The sequence below is a fragment of the Hemitrygon akajei genome, chromosome 4 (genome assembly GCF_048418815.1).
Source record: "Hemitrygon akajei chromosome 4, sHemAka1.3, whole genome shotgun sequence".
Classification (NCBI taxonomy): domain Eukaryota; kingdom Metazoa; phylum Chordata; class Chondrichthyes; order Myliobatiformes; family Dasyatidae; genus Hemitrygon; species Hemitrygon akajei.
Genome location: NC_133127.1, coordinates 38478230 through 38501599, shown reverse-complemented (window position 1 = coordinate 38501599; position 23370 = coordinate 38478230). Strand labels below are relative to the sequence as shown.

The window sequence follows — 23370 nt, the reverse complement described above, 5'->3', positions numbered from 1 at the left end:
AATAATAAGGTGCATGTATGATACATTAAAAAGTAAACAGTACAACATTACTGGCACTTCATACATGATGAGACCTGGGTGGTGACAGGGAGTAGTCTTATGGCTTAGGGGAATAAGCTGTTCCCCATCCTGGCAGTTCTTGTCCTAATGCTACAGTACCTGCCTAATGGTAGAGGGTCAAAGAGATTGTTGGATGGATGGGAGGGATCGCTGACAATGCTAAGAGCCCTGAGAATGCCAGCACTCCTGATAAATATCCCTGCTGGATGGAAGAGAGACCCAGATGATCATCTCAACAGCCCTCTCAATCCTTTGTAGGGACTTGCTGTCTTATTATCCAGGAGCTTCCAGAAACCAGATCTGTAGAAATTTCTTCTCCCAGGGAGTAGGAGATCGTTCTGCTTCCAAGATGGTGGAGGTCAGATCATCAGATATATTTAAACTAAAGATAAACAGTTGAAAGATTGAGGGTTGTGGAAATCAGGCACAGAACAGGAATTGTGGTCAGCAAGATCAGCCATCTTCATATTGAATGGTGGGCTCGAGGTGAGGGGCCTAAAATTGATCTTTTTCAAAATTTGTAAGTAAAATCAGAATGATATTTATAAACTTCTGTGTTTTTCTTTTTTTGAAAACATTTTTCTGTGATTTAGTAACTGTATTCCATCCTGAGTGTAGCTAACTGAAGAACATCACTGTGATTTTGGGCACAACAAGCTCCCACAGCAGATGTACTGTGGTGATGATAGGATCCTCTGTGGAACAAGTAAGGAGCACCAAGTTTCTAAGAGTGCACATAATGGACGATCTCACCTGGTCCATCAACACCACCCCTTTAGTCAAAAAAGCACAGCAGGGTCTCCATTCCTGAAAAGATTGAGGTGAATGAGGCTCTCATCTGTTCCCCCCTCCCACCCCCCATTTTAACTACCAGTTTTTACAGGAGCACCATGGACCGGTCATTCCGGTTTGGGAATTGCAAGGCTATTCAGCCCATCAAGTCTGTTCCGTCATTCCTTCATGGCTGATCCCGGATCCCACTCAACCCCATACACCTGCCTTCTCGCCATTATCCTTTGATGCCCTGACCAATCAGGGAACAATCAACTTCTGCCTTAAATATACCCACGGACTTCGCCTCCACCTCAGCCTGTGGCAGAGCATTTCACCAATTCACGACTCACTGGCTAAAAAAAATTACTTCATACCTCTGTTCTAAAAGATTACCCCTCAATTTTGAGGCTATGCCCTCTACTTCTGGATACCCCCACTAGAGGAAACATCCTCTCCACATCCACCCTAAAGACTGTGCTGGAAACCTCTTTAGTAAAGGCAATGGGAGTTATGACTATGGAGTGGCGGGGGGGTGGGGAGAAGGTTTACCCTGAATTCACTTCCAGATTTTTTAGTTCAAGTTCACCTTTGTTGTCATGGAGGTGCATACCCAGGATATAAAATTAGCTTTTTGGCAGCACAATACATTATATACATAAAGTCATAGAACAATACAGAATGGATACAGGCCCTTCAGCCCAACGAGTCCTTGCTGACCATGGTGCCTTTTCAGCTAGTCTCGACTTTCTGCATTCAGCCCATATCCCTGTGAGCCCCGTCCTTCAATGTATCTATCCAAGTGCTTCTTAAATGATTGTATTATACCTGCCTCAACCCCTCCTCTGATTGAGAAGCATGTCCCTCAGGTCTTCTAACTCATTCCCCTCACACCCAGTGTACTGGAATCCCCCTACCCTGGGGGGCAAAGGCTGTTAATATCCACCTTGTCTATGCCTCTCACAATGTTGAACATACCTGTATGGTGTTTGGTGTTGTTGTGTTCATCACAAAGTCACCTCGCTTGGTGATGAAACATCTGCCAAGCTTGGCAAACACCACAACATCAAATGCCTCAACCCGAGCTACGAATATTCACCACCATCCTAATGGTTATCCATCATTCACCTTCGTTCCAAAGCATATGACAAACAGAAATGAATTTAAACTTAGACTAATATAAATTATACATTACTCTTAAGCCACAATAAGCATAATGATATCAAAGCAAGTTTTGAGAGTGAAGAGTGAAATAGAGTCTGAGCAATATCAGATGTATTAGACACCATCTTATATTTATGGCTCATAATTCTGTAGTCCCTACCCGCAATCATCGAACCTTCTATCTTTATTGGTCTCACACCTACGTTTTTCTCCTCAGGAAGTTATTTGTTAACAAATATGTGGATTATGTGTTCAACACGTCAGTGGAGAAGCATTTTCAAGCCTTTTCCAAGGGATTCCGCAGTGTTATTCCAATGCCAGTTGTAGATTTGTTCCTGCCAAGTGAACTGATGGTTCTTCTCCATGGGACCACAGAGTACGACTGGATCCAGCTGGAGGAGGTGAGTCATGAGTTCAGTGTTGTTGTGATTGTAAAGGTCTGCTCTCCTTGGATAAGTACATTGGTAAATTGGTTTATTATTGTCACAAATACTGAGGTACAAGGGAACACAATAAAAGGAAACCAGGTTAAGGTGTTATGGTTACAATGAGAGGGCAGGGCAGGCAGACAGGAGGGTACAAGGTCAATGTGAAGTAGATTGTGAGGTCAGGAGGTCATCTTATCGTCTAAGGGGACTGCTTAATAGTCATAGGGTCATAAAGTACTACTGCACAGAAATGGGCCTTCTAATCCATGCCAACCTAACCTTGTTGAAGATCCTAATGAAAGTTCTTGGCCCTAAACATCAATCATTTATTCCTCTTCATAGATACTGCCTGAACTGCTGAGTGTTATGTCTGTACAACTACATGTCAAGTAAATAAAGGCATGCACTCGGAGGTAAAGTTAACTTGTATATTCACTTTGCAGAGAAAGCAACATACCAAAGTGAATGGGTAACTTATCAGTCACTAATTAGTGCTAAGGGGAATCATTGCACTAAAAGAAATAGATCCATACATTACACTTCCTCCTCCTTTAGATTTATGCAGCATAAAATTGTATACGTAACAAAACATTCAAGTTACCTTTAACAGTATCCCTTTTGCCAATCACCTTTCTGGCTCTCAGCTTCACCCCACCCCCTCCGGTCTTCTCCTATCGTTTCGCATTTTCCCCTCCCCCTCCTACTTTCAAATCTCTTTCTATCTTTCCTTTCGGTTAGTCCTGACAAAGGGTCTCGGCCCGAAACATCGACGGTGCTTCTCCCTATAGATGCTGCCTGGTCTGCTGAGTTCCACCAGCATTTGAGTGTGATGCTTTCACAAAACAGTGTTTGCTTGATTTTTTTCTGTTTTTTTAATAACAGTCCATAACTAACTTCTCTATACTGAAGATCCAGTCGTTTGGGTAGTGTGATGTTTCTTTCAGGATAGTGCCTCTGGACCTGTGGCAGGTGTCTTGTCAAAGAACTTTCTCTGTTGCAGGTGTCACATTGCTGTTAGTGACATGATCATCACTGAGAGGTAAGACAAGTGGATGCAATATATCCATCATGTTGGACACAGACAGCCCAGGCGTGTCTTCGGCTAAGCATCCAGTATCTGGTCCACATGATGTCTCCATGCCTGCTCTCCAACATAGATTGTGTACATCAGTGTAGATATTCTACCAGATGTCCTCTTGTCTTCTCAGTAATCGCACGCTAAGACTTCCTGTCTAACCTTGAAGATCCTCGCTGATCTCCTTGGCAACAGGCTGAACTCTTTACTCTGCACTTCTCTCCATAGATCTGGTTTCAGGAGGTCTATGGAGATCTCAGATTCCTGTTCATGGACAGCATTGCAGGTGTTTGATTTGTTGTCGTCTGAAAAGAGTTCTGATACACAAAAAGGAAGTTGTCCACCTTATGCTGAAGAGAAATGTCCTCCTTGTCCATTGCTTTAATGGACTTCTTGAAGGTTCGGACAAACCTTCCAGTTAACCCATTCATTGCTGGACAGCGAGGAGCTGACTTGAAATGTTTGATGCCATTTTTCTTCACAAATAGTTTGAACTTTTCTGTGGTCTGTTGTCACTCAGAATTTGTACAGGCAAACCATTTATGGAGAAGATAGAGCGGAAGCAGTCTTTTCTGACGTGGTTGACTTCATTGGTATGACCTCAGGCCACTTCGAATGAGCATCCACAGCAATCAGAAACATGGAGTCCATAAGTGGCCCAGCAGAATCAATATGCACCCTTTGCCATAGTGAAGACGGCCACTCCTATGGGTGTAAAGGTGCCTGTGGGGGTGCCTTTTGAACTTTGTGGCATTTTGAACAGCTTTTGGTCAAGTCTTGGATCTGTTTATCTGTTCCCGGCCACCACACGTAGCTCCAGGCAAGGCTCTAGCCTTCATGCAGATTCTCTAGCATGCTGGTGCACGGTTTAGAGGAAACCACAACACGAGATCCACACATCAGGGTTCTTTGATGTACAGACAGTGGGTCTCGTCTCACTAAGAACTCTAGGAACATTAGGATTACCATGAGCTGGCCATCCTTGCATGGTGATGTCATCGACTCTTGACAATGATGGGTCATTCCTTGTTTCTTTTTGTATGTCAGAATTTGTTATCAGCAGCTGGTCCATCAATGTGGTGTGGAACACTTCTGCTGGGTCACAGAATGAAGACTTTTCTTCTTCAGTTGCCTGCAGTGGAAGACAAGCATTGCAGTGTTGCTTAGTACCCTTGAACTCTTCGTCATAAGAGTTGGCTCCTAGGAAAAGTGCCCAATGTTACAACCAAGTAGCAGACTTGAGAATCCTCTTCCAGGGATTGAAAACAGACACAAGGGGCTGGTAGTCTGTTTGCAAGTCTGTTGCTAGAGTAAACTTTTGTCCGTAGAAATAGTGGTGAAACTTATTTACTCCCCATACTAGACTAAGGACTTCTTGGTCAATCTGTACATAGTTGAGTTCTGCACTCGTCAGTGATCTTGAAGCTGACGATGGGATCTGAGGGAGAGGGGATTGCAGAGTGGTGGTGGGGGAAGGGGAGATGGGAGTCACAATCGCAGCATATGAAGACCCGGCCTGGAGTTCAAGGCTGGTTCCACATTGTCAGCTCCTGGGCCCTCAGAGGCTTCATCTTCCTCTCACCCCAACCCTCCCCTTTCCACCGACACCACCAGCCTCCCTCCTCCCTCTGATCCCATCTCTCATCCGTGCCGGGTCTTTACCATTCCCTCTGACCTTCAACTCTCTGAGGCAGAGCGCTCTGTCCTCAGTAAGGGGCTCACCTTTGTCCCCCTTTGCCCACACCTCAGCGAGTTCCACGTACGCCATGATGTTGAACTCTTCTTCCGCCGGCTCCGTCTCCGAGCTTGCTTCTTTGGCAAGGACTCTCCTACCCCCTCTGATGACCCCTTCTCCCATCTTCAACCCTCCTCCTCTTCATAGACACCCTGCTCTGGTCTTCTGCCTGCTCTGGATCTCTTTATTGCTAATTGCCGATGGGACATCAACTGTCTCGACTTCACCACACCTTGTTCCAATTCCAACCTCACGCCTTCCAAACGCTCTGCTCTCCGCTCCCTCTGCACCAATCCCAACCTCACTATAAAACCTGCTGATAAGGGGGGAGCTGTTGTAGTCTGGCGTACTTACCTCTACCTGGCCGAGGCACAGCAACAACTCTCTGATACCTCCTCTTATTTACCCCTTGATCATGACCCCACTAAGGAGCACCAGGCCATTGTCTCCTATACCATCACCAACCTTACCAGCTCTGGGGATCTCCCATCCACTGCCACCAACCTCATAGTTTCCACACCCCGCACTTCCCATTTCTACCTCCTACCCAAGATCCACAAACCTGCCTGTCCAGGTAGACCTATTGTCTCAGCTTGCTCCTACCCCACCGAACTTATTTCTGCATACCTTGACACTGTTTTATCCCCCCCCTGTTCAATCCCTTCCCACCTATGTTTGTGACACTTCACACGCTTTGAAGTTTTTCAATGATTTTAAGTTCCCTGGCCCCCACCACCTTATTTTCACCATGGACGTCCAGTCCCTATATACCTCCATCCCCCACCAGGAAGGTCTCAAAGCTCTCTGCTTCTTTTTGGATTCCAGACCTAACCAATTCCCCTCTACCACCACTCTCTTCTGTCTAGCGGAATTAGTTCTTACTCTCAATAATTTCTCCTTTGGCTCTTCCCACTTCCTCCAAACCAAAGGTGTAGGCATGGGCACCCGCATGGGTCCCAGTTATGCCTGCCTTTTTGTTGGCTTTGTGGAATAGTCCATGTTCCAAGGCTATACCGGTATCCATCCCCCTCTTTTCCTTTGCTACATCGATGACTGCATTGGTGCTGCCTCCTGCACACATGCTGAGCTCATTGACTTCATTAACTTTGCCTCCAACTTTCACCCTGCCCTCAAATTTACCTGGTCTATTTCTGACACCTCCTTCCCCTTTCTTGATCTTTCTGTCTTCATCTCTGGAGACGGCCTATCTACTGATATCTACTATAAGCCTACAGACTCTCACAGCTACCTGGACTATTCCTCTCCCTACCCTGTCTCTTGCAAAGATACTATCCCCTTCTCACAATTCCTCCATCTCCACCGCATCTGCTCTCAGGATGAGGCTTTTCATTCCAGGATGAAGGAGATGTCTTCCTTTTTTAAACAAAGAGGCTTCCCTTCATCCACCATCAACTCTGCTCTCAAACGCATCTCTCCCATTTCCCGCACATCTGCCCTCACCCCATCCACCCACCACCCCACTCAGGATAGGGTTCCCCTTGTCCTCACCTACCACCCTGCCAGCCTCCAGATCCAACGTATAATTCTCCATAACTTCCGCCACCTCCAACGGGATCCCACTACCAAGCACATCTTTCCCTCCACCCCTTTCTGCTTTCCGCAGGGATCGCTCCCTACGCGACTCCCTTGTCCACTCGTTCGCCCCATCCCTTCCCACCGATTTCCCTCCTGGCACTTATCCTTGCAAGCGGAACCAGTGCTACACCTGCCCTTACACTTCCACCCTCACCACCATTCAGGGCCCCAGACAGTCCTTCCAGGTGAAGCAACACTTCACCTGTGAGTTGGCTGGTGTGGTATACTGCGTCCGGTTCTCCCGGTGTGGCCTTTTATATATTCGTGAGACCCAACGCAGACTGGGAGACCGTTTCGCTGAACATCTACGCTCGGTCCGCCAGAGGAAGCAAGATCTCCCAGTGGCCACACATTTTAATTCCACGTCTCATTCCCATTCTGATATGTCTATCCATGGCCTCCTCTACTGTCAAGATGAAGCCACACTCAGGTTGGAGGAACAACACCTTATATACCGGCTGGGTAGCCTCCAACCTGATGGCATGAACATTGACTTCTCTAACTTCCATTAATGCCCCTCCTCCCCTTCTTACCCCATCCCTGATATATTTAGTTTTTTTTCCCCTCTCCCTTTTTTCTCTCTCTGCCCATCACTCTGCCTGTTTTCCATCTCCCTCTGGTGCTCCCCTCCCCCTTTCTTTCTCCCTAGGCCTCCTGTTCCATGATCCTTTCCCTTCTCTAGCTCTGTATCCCTTTCGCCATCACCTTTCCAGCTCTCAGCTTCACCCCACCCCCTCCGGTCTTCTCCTATCAATTTGCATTTCCCCTCCCCCTCCTACTTTCAAATCTCTTACTATCTTTCCTTTCAGTTAGTCCTGACGAAGGGTCTCGGCCCAAAACGTCGACAGCGCTTCTCCCTATAGATGCTGCCTGGCCTGCTGTGTTCCACCAGCATTTTGTGTGTGTTGTTTGAATTTCCAGCATCTGCAGATCTCCTCGTGTATGCTTAGGTATTACTGTTGTCCAGGGGATCCAAGGCCGAGTGGAGAGCCAGTGAGGTTGCACTTGCTGTATGCCGGTAGTAGCAGTAGGTAAATTGCAGCGGGTCCAGGTCCTTGCATAGGCAGGAGTTAATTGTAGCAATGACCAACCTCTCAGAGCACTTCATCACAGTAGGTGTGAGTGCCACTGGGCAATAGTCATTGAGGCAGCTCACCCTGCTCTTCTTGGGCACTGGTATGATTTTCACTCTTTTGAAGCAGGTGGAACCACCACCTGCACCAATGAGAGATTGAACACTCCCGCCAGTTGGTTGGCACAGATTTTCAGAGCCCTTCCAGATACACTATCAGGACCTGATGTCTTTTGAGGGTTCACCCTCTTGAAAGATGTTATGATATTGACAGAGAGCAGTGTCCCCAGTTGCAGCAGGGATTCACACAGGTGTAGTTTTATTCTCTCTTCCAAGGTATACATGAAAGATGTTGAACTCATCTGGGAGTGAAGCATCACAGCCAATCATAATGTTAGGTTTTGCCTTGAGGGAAGTAATGGCCTACACCCTCTGTCAGAGGTGACGTGCACCTGATTTTGTCTCTGACCTCAATTGGAATTGTTTTGTTTTGCCCTTAAAATAGCCTTTGGTAGGTTTTGCTTGGGCTTCTTGTATAGTTTTGAATCATCAGTGTTGAATGCTCCATATCTAGCCCTCAGAAAACTATGAATCTCCTGGTTCATCCATGGCTTTTGGTTTGGGTACATCCGGTGTGTTCTTGAAAAATTTAACGCGTATCTGCCTCCACTGTCAACACATTCCACACTCAAATAGAATTTAAAAACTGGGGAAACAAAAAATAGATCGTAATAAATATGTGAAAAGAAAAAGAATGAACAAACATGATTTTGGTCCCTTAATCACCCACACCACACATTCCCTCTTCTCCCTCCTCCCACTGGGCAGAAGATACCAAATCCTGAAAGCATATACCTCCAGGCTCAAGGACAGCCACTATCTTGCTATTGCTGTACTATTGAGCAGTTCCCTTTGTATGACAGGATAGGCTCTTGACCTCACAATCTGACTTGTTATGGCCTTGGACGTTTTGTTGACCTGCACTGCACTTTTTCTGAGAGGTGTATGGAGATGAGAGGTGTATGGAGGGATATGGTCCAGGTGCAGGTCAGTGGGACTAGGCAGAAAAATGGTTCGGCACAGCCAAGAAGGGCCAAAAGGCCTGTTTCTGTGCTGTAATGTTCTATGGTTCTCTCTGATTGGTTCTTTATTCTGCATTCTGTTACTGTGTTTCCTTCTACTACCTCAGTGCATTGATGTAATGAAATAATCTATATGAACAGTGTGCAAGGCAGATTATTCACTGTATTGTATGTGTGGCAATAGTGAATCGATTTACCACTTTAAAAGAATGACTTTGGAGAAATTATATTAGAGAATAAGGCAGTGGCAGTGAATGACAACAATTATTTTGTAAACGCAAGAGAGTGCAAGTGTTGGAGAAGGGGAGCAACATAAAGTCTGCTGGAAAAACTCTGGGGAGAAAGGAATTGTCTATTGCCTATCGCCTGTTGTCTTGTTTATTAATTATTGCACTGTCTTGCACTGTTTTGTGTATTTTATGTAGTCAAGTGTAAGTCTGAAGTCTAATGTAGTTTTGTGTTGCTTCATGTAGCACCATGGTCCTGGAGGAACGCTGTTTCATTTTTACTATGTACTGTACCAGCAGTTATGGTTGAAATGACAATAAAAGTGACTTGACTTGACCAGACTCTGTATCAGAATGGATGCATTTTGTGATTGCCTTCTCACAAAATAAAATAAAATAAACCTCCTGGAAGAATTTAAGTATTAAAAGTCTAGGGTGAATGAGGAGCTCAAGAAAAGCAGCAAGTAAAGAAGTCGTACTAGAGTAACTGATGAGGCAAACAAGTGATAAAACCCCAGAAACTGATGGGCAGCACCATGGGGTTTCTACAGTGATGCCTATGGCGACAGTGACAATGCATTGAAAAGGAGGTTAGAAGGTAGCCAATGCAACTCCAGTGTTTAAGAGGAGAGAAAGAAAAGAGAAAACAAGGGGCCAATTAATCATAGGGAAATGTCGGGCTTTATTACTTATAAAGTGCTAACGTGGCTCAAGGTCAAAATTAACTATTTGACAAATCATATTTTGAGACTTTAACCTGCAGAATAGATATGAGCGAGGTAGCTGATGTGAGGGGTTTAAAGTTCAAAGTAAATTTTATTATCAAAGTACATATTCTGTCACCATATACAACCCTAAGATTTTCTTGTGGGCATACTCAAGAGATTTATAGAATAGTAACTATAACAGGATCAATGAAAGATCAACCGAAGTGCAGAAGACAACAGATTGTACAACTGCAAATATGAATAACTAACAATAAATAACGAGAACGTGAGATAGTGAGTCCTTAAAATGAGATCATTAGTTATGGGAAACATTTCAATGATGAGGCAAGTGAGTGTAGTTCCCTTTTATTCAAGAGCCAGATGTTTGAGGGATAGTAACTGTTCTTGAACCTGGTGGAGTGAGTCCTCAGGCTCCTGTACCTTCTACCTGATGACAGCAGCAAGAAGAGAGTGTTACCTGGGTGATGGGGGTCTCTAATGATGGATGCTGCTTTCCTGTGACAGGGTTTCACTTGGATGTGGGGGTGGGAGGGCTTTACCCATGATGTGCTGGGCCAAATCCTCTACTTTTTGTAGGATTTTCCATTCAAGGGCATTGGTGTTTCCATACTGGGCAGTGGTGCAAGCAGTCATTATGCTCTCCTCTACACATTTATGTAAGTTTTAGATTTTTTAGACCAGAAGGCACTAAATTCTATGCTACAAGTGAAGTTATGCCATGGAGACAGTATTAGGGTTAATGTGCAAGCATGGATTGAGGATTGGTCAACAGAAAGAAATCAGAGAGTAGGAATAAAAGGGAGACACAGGAGACTGGAGATAGTGGAGATCTGGAGCAAAACACAAAGGATCTACAGATAAACGAAAGAGTTTCTGCAGATGCTGGAAATCCAAAGCAACACATACAACCCTCATATATAGATCCTTACAAGATGCTGGATGAACTCAGCAGGTCAGGTGGAATTTATGGAAAGGAGTAAACAGCTGACGTTTCAGGCTGAGACTCGTCATCAGGTCCAGTCCCGACGAAGGGCCTCAGCTGAAACATCGACTGTTTTTCCTTTCCATAGATGCTGCCTGACCTGCTGAGTTCTTCCAGCATTTTGTAAAGATCTATAGATGCTGCTTAACCCGCTGAGTTCCTCCAGCTTCTTTGTGTGTTGCTGTAGTAGGAGCAAAAGGGTTCCTTCTGAGTTGGGAGTTTGTGATGACTGTAGTGCTGAAGGGATCTGTGCTGGAGTTTCAGTTATACACAGTGATTTGATTAAGTTTCATTTACTCGAGTTGACAATGAGACAAAGCTAGGTGGCAGTGTGAACTGCAAAGTGAATGCAGAGAGAGTAAATGGGCAAGATAATGACAGATATAGTGTGAGAAATAATGCCTCCCTCATGATTGCATGAATGTGTTGAAACCAGAATAGATTCTTTGAGATGTTGATTTTCAGTAACTGGAACCTTCAAGTCAGAGTAGTTTTAAAATAGGGAGAGGTTGAAAATATCACTGTTCAGAGGCAAAACATTTTAAAAAGTCTGCAGATGCTAGAAATCCGAAACAAAAAAAGAAACTGCAAGAAACACTCAGCCAGTCTGGTAGCACAGTGAAGAGGAATTTTAAATACAAGAGTGGAGATATGCATAAGGTTCTGTGAGACTACGCCTGGACCATTGCCAACAGGGTGATACAGCAGTACAATGAGTAGAGCTGGTGCCTCACACCACCAGAGACTCGGGTGCAATCCTGACCTCAGATGCTTCCTGTGACTCTGAGGCTTTGCCCACCACCTTTGTTTTCTTACCTATCCCAAACAGGTGCAAGTTGGTAGGTTACTTGGCCATTATAAATAGTGGGTGAGTGATGGAATGTTGGGGGGCTGCCAAAGATGTGGGAAGACTGAAAAAATAGGATTAATGTTGAATTATTGTAAATGGATGGTTAATGGTCAGTACAGACTTGGTAGGCTGAAGGTCCTGATTCTACACTTTATCTCTCTCTATGTCTATGAGTCTATGAGATCTGATTCCAACCTAAGGGATTATATTACAATGACAGAGGGAGCACAGTGTAGGTTCACCAGATTGATTTTTGGGAAGGTAGCTTTGTGATAAGAGGAGGCATTAATGAAACAGACCATTTACCCTATAGAGTTTAGAAGAATGAGAGGAAACCTCACTGAATGACAGAAAAAAAGATTTAACATAAGGAATATGGAGCTGAGGTTTTCCCTGGCGTAAAAACCTAGAATGAAACCTAGTCACAGAATGAAAGGTCATCGCTTTTGGACAGAGATAAGGGCATGTTTCTTTGCTCAGAGGGTGAATGTTTGGAACTCTCTCTACCCAGCAGGGTTGTAGGGCGCAGTTATAGGTATTAAGAAAGTTAAAGGAATGCTGCAGAGAAGTGGTGCTGAGGCATATGTTGTGATGCAGCAGTGACAGTTTTGAAGCAACCTTGAACCAGTTGGCCTGGAAGTTGGTTCATACAGGATCGATTGAGGGGAGGGGCAGAGGAAGTTAGACATTGTTAAGGATAGGGCATCAGACCTAAAGATCAGAGTTATAATGGCTTTTGGGGTTGGGGCCAGGACAATGGTGTGTGAGGAAGCTCACTGTGCAATGTGAGGAGAGGGTGCTTGAGTCATGGTGAAGGCAGTAGGGCAGGGGTTGGTGTGAGGTGGGAGTGGAGGTTGATGTGAAGGTAGGTTGTAGTCAGTATTGGAGTGGTATAGAGGTGGGGTTGATGTATCAGGGGTGATGTGGGGATCAGGCTATAAGCAGCACTGGGGCCCCACAGGGGACTGTATTGGCTCCCTTCCTGTTTACCCTGAATACCTTGGACTTTAGGTACAACACTGAGTCATGTCATCTGCAGAAATTCTCTGATGAGTCAGCAATAGTTATGTGTATAAAGGGAGAGTGGGAGGGTGAACACAGCGCCCTGATGGAGGACTTTGTCAAATGGTGCAAGCTGAATTATCTACAGCTCAATATTAGTAAGACAAAGGAGATGGTGATGGACTTTAGGAAGACTAAATCTGCACTGCTCCCTGTTACTAGTGATGGTGAAGATGTGATGTGGTGAGGTCCTACAAGTAGAGTGCTCCTGGATGATACACTTGAGTGGAGCACCAACACAGAGGCTTTTGTTCAAGAAGGGCCAAAGTCATCCCTACTTCCTGTGGAGACTGAGGTCCTTTGGAGTATGTAGGTCTCTCCTTCACATGTCCTACCAGTCTGTTGTTGCCAATACAGTCGTCTATGTGGTGGTGTGCTGGGGCAATGTCATCAAGACAGGTGATGCCAACAGGTTCAATAAACTGATTGGAAAGGCTGGCTCTGTTATGGGAGTCAAACTAGACACACTGGAGGCTGTGGTAGAACAAAGGACCCTCCGGAAAATCCTGGCAATTCTGGATAATGTTTCTTACCCTGTGCATGCCACCTTGGCTGAACAGAGGAGCACGTTCAGTAATAGACTAAGACAACTACGCTGCTCCAAAGAGCGCTATATGTGGTCATTTTTGCTCTCGGCCATTAGGGTCTATAATGAGTCAACCTATAGCTGGGGGAGTGATGACTCCCCTCCTGTTAGACTGTTAAAGGTAACTTATTTTTATTCTTTCCTTTTTCTCTTTTAATGTTTATGTATCTCTGCACTTGTAGTACTGCTGTGGCACTGTAATTTTCTTTGGGATCAATAAAGTATCTGTGTGGCTGGGTCATTGTGGGGGTTGATCAATGTTTGGGTACTAATGTGCAGTGAGCTTGGGGATGACGTAGCAGTCGGACTTGTGATGGGGGATGTTTCTCAGTGTTGGGGGTGGTCTCAAAATGAGGATCAGTAGGTGCTGGCAGCAAGACACAAGCTTTGGCACCTGTGGCAAAGGATTGGTTCTGCCACCGTCCCAACAAACAGCCTCGTCATCTCTATGGAAACCAAATTTTTGCACATTTGTGTTGTTTCATGGAAGGGTAATCTTGATCACAAGGTCAAAGCATGCGTGGAATCCATGAGCCATCGTTACATGTGCCTACACATTTCTGTGTTAGAAACAATTTGGATGCACACAGTAAATCCACAAATATGTTGAGTTAATCAATGTCTTGATAAAATCCCAGCAGACAGCACACATCAAACGGTAAGAGAGAGTTCCCAAGTTGTGTGTGTCCTCATGTCTTTTTCTGCACCCTCTGACAGAATACGAGATATGGTGAAGGATACACAAAGACAGATGAAGCCATTGTCAATTTCTGGCAGATGTTCCATGACCTAACTCTAGAAGACAAGAAGCATTTCCTTGGTGAGTGGTCTTTTTGTTCACAGAGAGTTACAAGGGTTTCAAAGTTCAAAAATTCAAAGTTTGAAGTAAATTTATTATGAAGCTACATACATCTCACCACATACAACCCTGAGATTCATTTTCTTTCTTCATATACTCTCCACCACACATCTACAGAAGTTTGTCAGTGTTTTAGACGTCTTCACAAACTTCTAATAAAGTTGAGGCACTGCCATGCTTTCTTCATAATGGCACTCATGTGCAGGAATGATAATACTGAGGAATTTAAAGTTATTGACCCCCTCCACCTGTAATGCCCCGATGAGGACTGGCTTATGGACCTCTGTTTTCCTCCTTTTGAAGTCAATAGTCAGCTCCTTGGTTTTGCTGATGTTGAGTAAGTGGTTGTTGTGTCACCTACTCAGCCAGTATTTTCAGTCTCCCTCTATTATGTTAATATTTCACCACCTTTGATTCAGCCAACGACATTGTTGTCATTGGCGAACTTAAATATGACATTGAAGCTGTGCTTAGCTTCACAGTCATGAGTACAAAGTGAGTAGAGCAGGGGGCTAAGCACACTGCTTTATGGTGAACCTGTGTAGATGGAGATTGTGGAGGAAATGTTCTTGCCAATCCGAACTGACTGGTGTCTGCAAGGGAGGAAATTGAGGATCCACGTGCTCATGGAGGTATTGAGGCCAAGGTCTTGAAGCTTACTGATTAGTTTTGAGGGGATGATAGTATTGAATGCCAAGCTGTAGTCAGTAAAGAGCATCCTGATGTAAGCATCTTCACAATCTAGGTGCTCCAGGATTGAGTGAAGAGCCAATGAAATGGCATCTGCTGTTGACCTGTTGTGATAACAGGCAAATTGGAGTGGACCCAAGTCACTTTTCGGGCAGGAGTTGATATGTTTCATCACCAGTGTCTAAAAACACTTCATCACGGTGGATGTAAGTGCTACTACACGATAAGCATTGAGACAGTTTACCACGTTCTCTTATGCACTAGTGTAATCGAAGCCTGCTTGAAGCAGGGTGGTATCTCAGACTGCTGAATAGAGAGGTTAAAGATAACAGTGACTACTCCAGCCAGTTGCTCAGCACAGGTTTTTAGTACTTGGCCAGGTACCCCATCCGGGTCAGGTGCTTTCTGTGGGTACACCTCCTGACAGATTATCTCACGTCAGCCTCAGGGACTGAAATCACAGGATCATCGGGCTGTGAGAGGTTGTAAAAGTGCCTCCGTGTTTTGATGGTAAAAGTGAGCATAAAAGGCATTGAGTTCATCGGGGAGCTCAATTGGCTGCTCGGTTTCCATTTGTAGGAGGCGATAGCATTCAAGCCCTGCCAAAGCTCTGAAGCATCCTTCAGTGATGCAAGTTTGGTGCAGAATTGCCACTTCACGTGTGAGATAGCTTTCCAGAAACCATACCTGGACCTTGTGTATCTTTCTTCGCTGAATGCCACTGCTGTGACCCTCAGCAGATCGTGGATCTTGTGGTTCACGCAAGGCTTCTGGTTGGCGGACTCTGAATGATTTTGTGGGGACAGATTCGTCTACAACTGTTCTTATAAAGTCTGTGACAGCCGTAGTGTAAAGTTCTGATCCAGATCTGACACAGCCCAGTCTACCAAGTGTTCTGGTTTCGTCCCACAACCATAGACATTCAAGTGGGTGGTTAAAGTGACCACTGTAATTGCCCCTAGTGTGTAGGTGAGTGGGAAAATCTGAGGGAAACTGATGAGGGGGGGTGGAGGGAGTGAATTAAATGGGATTGGGAGAGAATTAGTGTAAATAGATGATTGGTGGTTAGTACAGAGTTGGTGCCTGAAGGGCCTGTATCCAGGCTGTGACTCTACAACTCTATCAATTGACTTTCATAACAGTTTACTGGACCTGCATGTTAACTTTCATTGACTTGTATACATGAACACCCAGCTCACTCTGAACACCAACACCTTTCAATTTCTTCTCACAATGCTAGGAGCATTGTAAGAAAGGTGGATGAGCTTAGAGAATGGATTGATACCTGGAAATATGATGTTGTAGCTATTAGTGAAATATGGTTGCAGGAGGGGTATGATTGGCAACTAAATATTCCTGGATTTCATTTCTTCTGGTGTGATAGAATCGGAGGGACAAGAGGGGGAGGTGTTGCATTGCTTGTCAGAGAAAATATTACAGCGGTGTTGTGGCAGGATAGATCAGAGGGCTCATCTAGGGAGGCTATTTGGATGGAATTGAGGAATGGGAAAGGTGTAGTAACACTTATAGGGGTGTATTATAGACCACCTAATGGGGAGCGAGAATTGGAGGAGCAAATTTGCAAGGAGATAGCAGATATTTGTAGTAAGCACAGGGTTGTGATTGTGGGAGATTTTAATTTTCCACACATAGACTGGGAAGCCCATACTGTAAAAGGGCTGGATGGTTTGGAGTTTGTAAAATGTCTGCAGGATAGTTTTTTGCAGCAATACATAGAGGTACCAACTAGAGAAGGGGCAGTGTTGGATCTCCTGTTAGGGAATGAAATAGGTCAGGTGACGGAGGTATGTGTTGGGGAGCACTTTGGGTCCAGTGATCACAATGCCATTAGTTTCAATATAATTATGGAGAAGGATAGGACTGGACCCAGGGTTGAGATTTTTGATTGGAGAAAGGCTAACTTTGAGTAGATGCGAAAGGATTTAGAAGGAGTGGATTGGGACAACTTGTTTTGTGGGAAGGATGTAATAGAGAAATGGAGGTCATTTAAAGATGAAATTTTGAGGGTACAGAATCTGTTAGGTTGAAAGGAAAGGTTAAAAGTTTGAGAGAGCCATGGTTTTCAAGGGATATTGGAAACTTGGTTCAGAAAAAGAGAGATATCTACAATAAATATAGGCAGCATGGAGTAAATGAGGTGCTTGAGGAATATAAAGAATGTAAAAAGAATCTTAAGAAAGAAATTAGAAAAACTAAAAGAAGATACGAGGTTGCTTTGGCAAGTAAGGTGAAAATAAATCCAAAGGGTTTCTACAGTTATGTTAATAGCAAAAGGATAGTGAGGGATAAATTTGGTCCCTTAGAGAATCAGAGTGGACAGCTGTGTGTGGAGCCAAAAGAGATGGGGGCGATTTTGAACAATTTCTTCGGTATTCACAAAGGAGAAAGATAGTGAACTGTGTAAAGTACGGGAAACAAGTAGGGAAGTTATGGAAACTATGATGATTAAAGAGGAGGAAGTACTGGCGCTTTTAAGGAATATATAAGTGGATAAATCTCCGGATCCTGACAGGATATTCCCGAGGACCTTGAGGGAAGTTAGTGTAGAAATAGCAGGGGCTCTGACAGAAATATTTCAAATGTCATTAGAAACGGGGATGGTGCCGGAGGATTGGCGTATTGCTCATGTTGTTCCATTGTTTAAGAAGGGTTCTAAGAGTAAACCTAGCAATTATAGGCCTGTAAGTTTGATGTCAGTAGTGGGTAAATTAATGGAAAGTATTCTTAGAGATGGTATTTATAATTATCTGGATAGACAGGGTCTGATTAGGAACAGACAACATGGATTTGTGCGTGGAAGGTCATGTTTGACAAATCTTACTGAATTTTTTGAAGTGGTTACTAGGAAAGTTGACAAGGGTAAAACAGTGGATGTTGTCTATATGAACTTCAGTAAGGCCTTTGACAAGGTTCCACATGGAGGGTTAGTTAGGAAGGTTCAATCGTTAGGTATTAATATTGAAGTAGTAAAATGGATTCAACAGTGGTTGGATGGGAGATGCCAGAGAGTAATGGTGGATAGCTGTTTGTCAGTTTGGAGGCCGGTGTCTAGTGGTGTGCCTCAGGGATCTGTACTGGGTCCAATGTTGTTTGTCATATACATTAATGATCTGGATGATGGGGTGGTAAATTGGATTAGTAAGTATGCAGATGATACTAAGATAGATGGTGTTGTGCATAATGAAGTAGGTTTTCAAAGCTTGCAGAGATTTAGGCCAGTTAGAAGAGCGGGCTGAAAGATGGCAGATGGAGTTTAATGCTGATAAGTGTGAGGTGCTACATTTTGGTAGGACTAATCAAAATAGGACATACATGGTAAATGGTAGGGCATTGAAGAATGCAGTAGAACAGAGTGATCTATGAATAATGGTGCATAGTTCCCTGAAGGTGGAATCTCATGTGGATAGGGTGGTGAAGAAAGCTTTTGGTCTGCTGGCCTTTATAAATCAGAGCATTGAATATAGGAGTTGGGATGTAATGATAAAATTGTACAAGGCATTGGTAAGGCCAAATTTGGAGTATTGTGTACAGTTCTAGTCACCGAATTATAGGAAAGGTGTCAACAAAATAGAGAGAGTACAGAGAAGATTTACTAGAATGTTACTTGGGTTTCAGCACCTAAGTTACAGAGAAAGGTTGAACAAGTTAGGTCTTTATTCTTTGGAGCGTAGATGGTTGAGGGGGAACTTGATAGAGGTATTTAAAATTATGAGGGGGGATAGATAGAGTTGACGTGGACAGGCTTTTTCCATTGAGAGTAGGGGAGATTCAAACAAGAGGACATGAGTTGAGAGTTAGGGGGCAAAAGTTTAGGGGTAACACGAGGGGGAACTTCTTTACTCAGAGAGTCGTAGCTGTGTTGGACGAGCTTCCAGTAGAAGTGATAGAGGCAGGTTCGATATTGTCATTTAAAAAAAAATTGGATAGGTATATGGACAGGAAAGAAATGGAGGGTTACGGGCTGAGTGCAGGTAGGTGGGACTAGGTGAGAGTAAGCGTTCGGCATGGACTAGAAAGGCTGAGATGGCCTGTTTCCGTGCTGTAATTGTTATATGGTTATATAGTAAGACATACTTCGCCTTTATGATGAATTTTTTAAACATTTTTCTACATTATATTCCAACTACACATCCTTGCCCACTCAGATAACATTCTCTGTCCCGCTGATGTCTTTCTGCATCCTCATCCTCTTCACGATGCACACAATTGTCAGCAGATCCCTTCATCTGCCAAGTTAATCAAAGTTATTGATCATAGAGTTTACAGCACGGGAAACAGGTCCTTCAGCCAATTCATCCATGCCAATCAAGTTGTCTTCCTGAACTACTTCCACTGCCTGCATTTGACCTGTAGCCCTCTAAAAAATCTTTCCATGAACCTCTGCAAGTGGGTTGAAAACAATGAAATCCACCACTTTCTCTGGCAGGCCATTCCATACAACCAGCACCTTCTCCGTGAAAAACTTATCTCTCAGGTCCCTTTAACCCTCTCCTCTCTCACATTATACCTATACCTTTTAGTTTTGGACTCCCTACACCAAGAAAAAGACAGTGACCATCACCTTATCTACTGTATGCCCCTCATGACTTTATAAATCTTGCAGAGAGGAGAAAATGAGTAGTACATTTGTCAATGAGGAACCACCATGTTACAGATATTTGTGTAACAGAAATTCACTGCTACGGAATTCACAAATCACTGCCTAAAAAAATTGAGATACAGAATTAAATCCATTCTCTCAGAAATTATGTAAAATAGATGAATATATTTTTTCAACCTTGTGTCTTGATATATTTGCCTATGACACAGCTTGGCACTGCAGAACGTCACAGTAGGGGTCATTTCCTAGGAATACAACCCCAGTTAACTCGGGTTAGCTGTGCTCGAATCTGGAAGCAACAAAATCTGCTGCTGCCCTGGGTCCAAGTTCACACTGCCCAATTTACCTGGCATCCCATGCTTGGTCTCGCTCATCTAGCATTTGTAAAATTCTCCCACTGGAGTTACTAGTTGTATAAAATCACGAGGGGCATAGACAGAGCAAATACACATGGGATTTTTCGCAGAATTGAGGAATCAAGAGCTAAAGGGCTCAGGTTTAAGATGAGAGGGGACAGGTTTAATAGGCACCTGACAGGCAATATTTTCACCCAGAATATGGACTGAGCTGCCAGAGGAAGTGGTAGGGACAAGTACCTTAACAACTGTCGCATTAGAAGTGGGGAGAGTTCAGAATGGAAATCATGACAAAAACGTAGAGGATGGTTGAGGAAATGGCAAATACTGAAGAGCAAATGGAAGGACATGTCAATGATGGGAGACAGAGAGAGGGAGTGAGCAAGAGGACAGTGGGAAGTACCAGCTTTAGCACGGAGCAGAAGGGCTAAATGGCCTGCTTCACTGTAAAATTGTCTTATGAGTGCTACAATATTGTTTTGAATGTACAGTTCCTACCATATAGAAATGATAATATATGTCCATTGTTCCTAGTTTTCTTGACAGGTTGTGACAAGGTTCCTGTTGGAGGTATGAACATGCTTAAGATCGGCATTAGAGAAGATTTCAGGGATGATCCCGATTCGTACTTCCCAACTGGCCACACCTGCAACAAGCTGCTAGACCTTCCCAGGTACAGCAGTGTGGAGGTTCTGAGAGAGAGGTTCCTCAGGGCAGTCAGAAACTGCAAATCATTTGGGATTGAATGGGTGCCAGAATCAGATGGTGTTCCTTAATGTGTTAACGAGTGGAAATCATGTAAAATGCAAAGCAAGACTTGGCAGGAGATGAAACGTTAACTGCCCAGTCACCAGCACAAGCACAGTATGTTTGCATTGTCACTGGCTATCACTCCTTTCTGGTACTGGTGAAGGGTCTCAACCCAAAATGTCAGCTAATCACCTCCCTCCACAGATGATGCATTGAATTTCTCCAGCTCCTTCGTGTGTTGCTCCAGATTTCCAGAATCAGAATCATTGTCATTGACATTAGTCAAGAAATCTGTTGTTTTGTGGCTGCAGTACTGTGCGGGCATTCCAGCATCTGCAGTCTTTTGTGTCTGCCACCCTTTTTGTTTTCAAGAATGCTCAAGATTGTCATTCCCAGTATGCAAGTGTAAAGGAGAACAAAATAAATGTTACTCTGGATTCCATGCAACACCAAAGAACACAATAAGATAAATGGCACAATACTAATAAAAAGCACAATGAATATAAATACATGTGATAGCTTATATATATAATAGATTGATTGTATGTCCATGAAGTAATGCTAGGTACAGGAGTATCTACATAAAGTGATTTACAGGAAATGATAAGGTAGTCGTGGTTGGGTTGTGGAGGAATGGGTTTGCAGGTGGAGTTGTCGATCAGCCTTATTATTTGGGGAAAGTAACTGTTTTTGAGTCTGGTGGTCCTAATGTAGATGCCACATAACCTTCTTCCTGATGGGAATGGGACAGACAGTCCATTGGCAGTGTGGGTGGGATCCTTCAGGATGTGATGGGCCCTTTTCTGGCACCTTTCTGTATTCGGAACAGAATTTCAGGGGCCAGAGTGAAAGACACTGGCCAATTGACCACAGTTGAACTAGACAGTGAAAATTTTAAAAACTCTAAATGCTAGAAATCTGAAATAAAAACTGAAAGGTTTTTGACCTAAAACATTGAGTGTTTCTCTCCACAGATTCCACTTGATCTGCTGAGTATTTTCAGCAATCTCTGTCAATGTTCCCTCTAATTTGCACTGACCTGTGTGCACCAAAATCTTGTGCTGTACTATTTTTTGCCCAGTGACAAGAAGATGTGCACGCTGAATTTTTAGGTAGAGGTAAATCTGAAGCTATTCCGAGTCTAGCTTCTAGTTCAATGTTGAAATAAAATAACACACATCCAGCAAACTGAATGACTTCAAACTCGCAGATAAATACACACGTCGCTGTTTGTGATTGGAAGATCTTGTGTGCAGTTTAAATTTCTCTGTGCGCCAGTAGCAAAAGACACCTTAGAGGAAACATTGATCTTAGTTTCATTTATAAACTTCTAGGCAATATTTTTTTCCTCAGTGCTGACCTTTCATTGGAACAGACCACAGTTTATCAGCATGATCCAATAGTAACCTCAGCAGTAGTTAAAATGAAGAACTAACCTCTGCAGCTGCTCCATTGATCATAAAACACCCACAGCTTCACGGCCTGTGAAGTACTTTTGAAATCCAAGTATGGTTGAATAGTGGGGACTCAAACATCCAATGTGTGCAGTTTAATCAGTCTGCCTGTGTTTCCTAGTCCTGGTCATCCTCTTTCATCCTAGCACGGATCCCCGAAGTATACTTTATAGTCAACAAACAGGTTAATATTTTTGATTTGTAGCTGAGTGACAAAGGTAAGTTAATGGTGAAACAAACAGTTTTAGGATCAGATCGGAAGACAAACCAATCTTAAATTGTGTGTGTGTGTGTGTGTGCACGTGCGTGTGTGTGTGAGTGAGTGAGTTCAAATTTCAAGTTCAAAATAATTGCTATGGTCGTTATGTTACACTTCTGTGGTACTAATGTTACTAGCCATTTGTAAGGTGTGGAAAGTGACCAGGTCTTGCTGCTTTTGTTGTTATAGGCACAGATCCACAGGAGAATTAGCCTTTTGCCACATAAGCACCTTACATTACAAGATGAGAACAATGTAAAGATAACAAATTAGCATCCCTTGTATGTGTGTGTGTGCATTTTTTGTTTTTATAGCATTGTAGACATGTACTTCATAGAAACAGGCCTTTTGGCCCACTACATTACTGCAATCCTCATACCTATCTATACTAAGCTCACTTGCCTGCATTAATTCCATATCCCTCAGTCAAGTACCTGTGCAAGTGCCTCTTAAATGTTGCTATCATGCCTACCTTTGCCATCTCCTCTGTAAGCTCATTCCAAATACTCTTTGTTTGAAAAATTTAACCCCCCCCATCCCCTTTAAATTTCTTTCCTCTCACTTTAAACCTATGGTCTCTAGTTTTACACACCCCTAGTGTGAGTAGCAGACTCAAGCTGTCTCTGCGATCTATGCCTCACACAGATTTATTTACTTGTATCATGTCTCCTCTCAGCCTCCTTCGCTCCCAAGAAGACAGACCCAGCCTATCAACTCACACTCTCCAATGCAAATTCTTTTTGAAAAACAATCCAGTTAGCCCCATGCAACTTTTATTTTGTCCCTATCACTGAAGATTGAAAATCATTGAGCTTATTTATCCAATTGCTTTCTAAAGGGTGCTGATGAATCAGGTCATGCATTCCAAATCCGAACAAGTTGCTCCAAAAACAAAACTTCCCTTGGGTCATTTCTACTTTCAACCTGTACCCACCAACTGCCCACCTTTCAGCCACTGGATGT

General features: G+C 43.7%; 1 protein-coding gene across 3 annotated transcripts in view; it reads left to right on the top strand.

Moving 5' to 3' along the window:
• Nucleotides 1-23370, top strand: part of dapp1 (dual adaptor of phosphotyrosine and 3-phosphoinositides) — a 149456-nt gene that overhangs the window by 25856 nt on the left and 100230 nt on the right. For 2 of the 3 annotated variants that reach the window (XM_073042391.1, XM_073042392.1), the window contains 3 exons: nt 2213-2396; nt 14136-14238; nt 20479-20617. In XM_073042391.1, coding sequence (XP_072898492.1) covers nt 2213-2396; nt 14136-14238; nt 20479-20617 — 426 coding nt within the window. Of the gene's footprint in view, nt 1-2212; nt 2397-14135; nt 14239-15115; nt 15174-20478; nt 20618-23370 lie in introns of those variants that run through there. The other variant, XM_073042394.1, reaches the window with a different exon arrangement.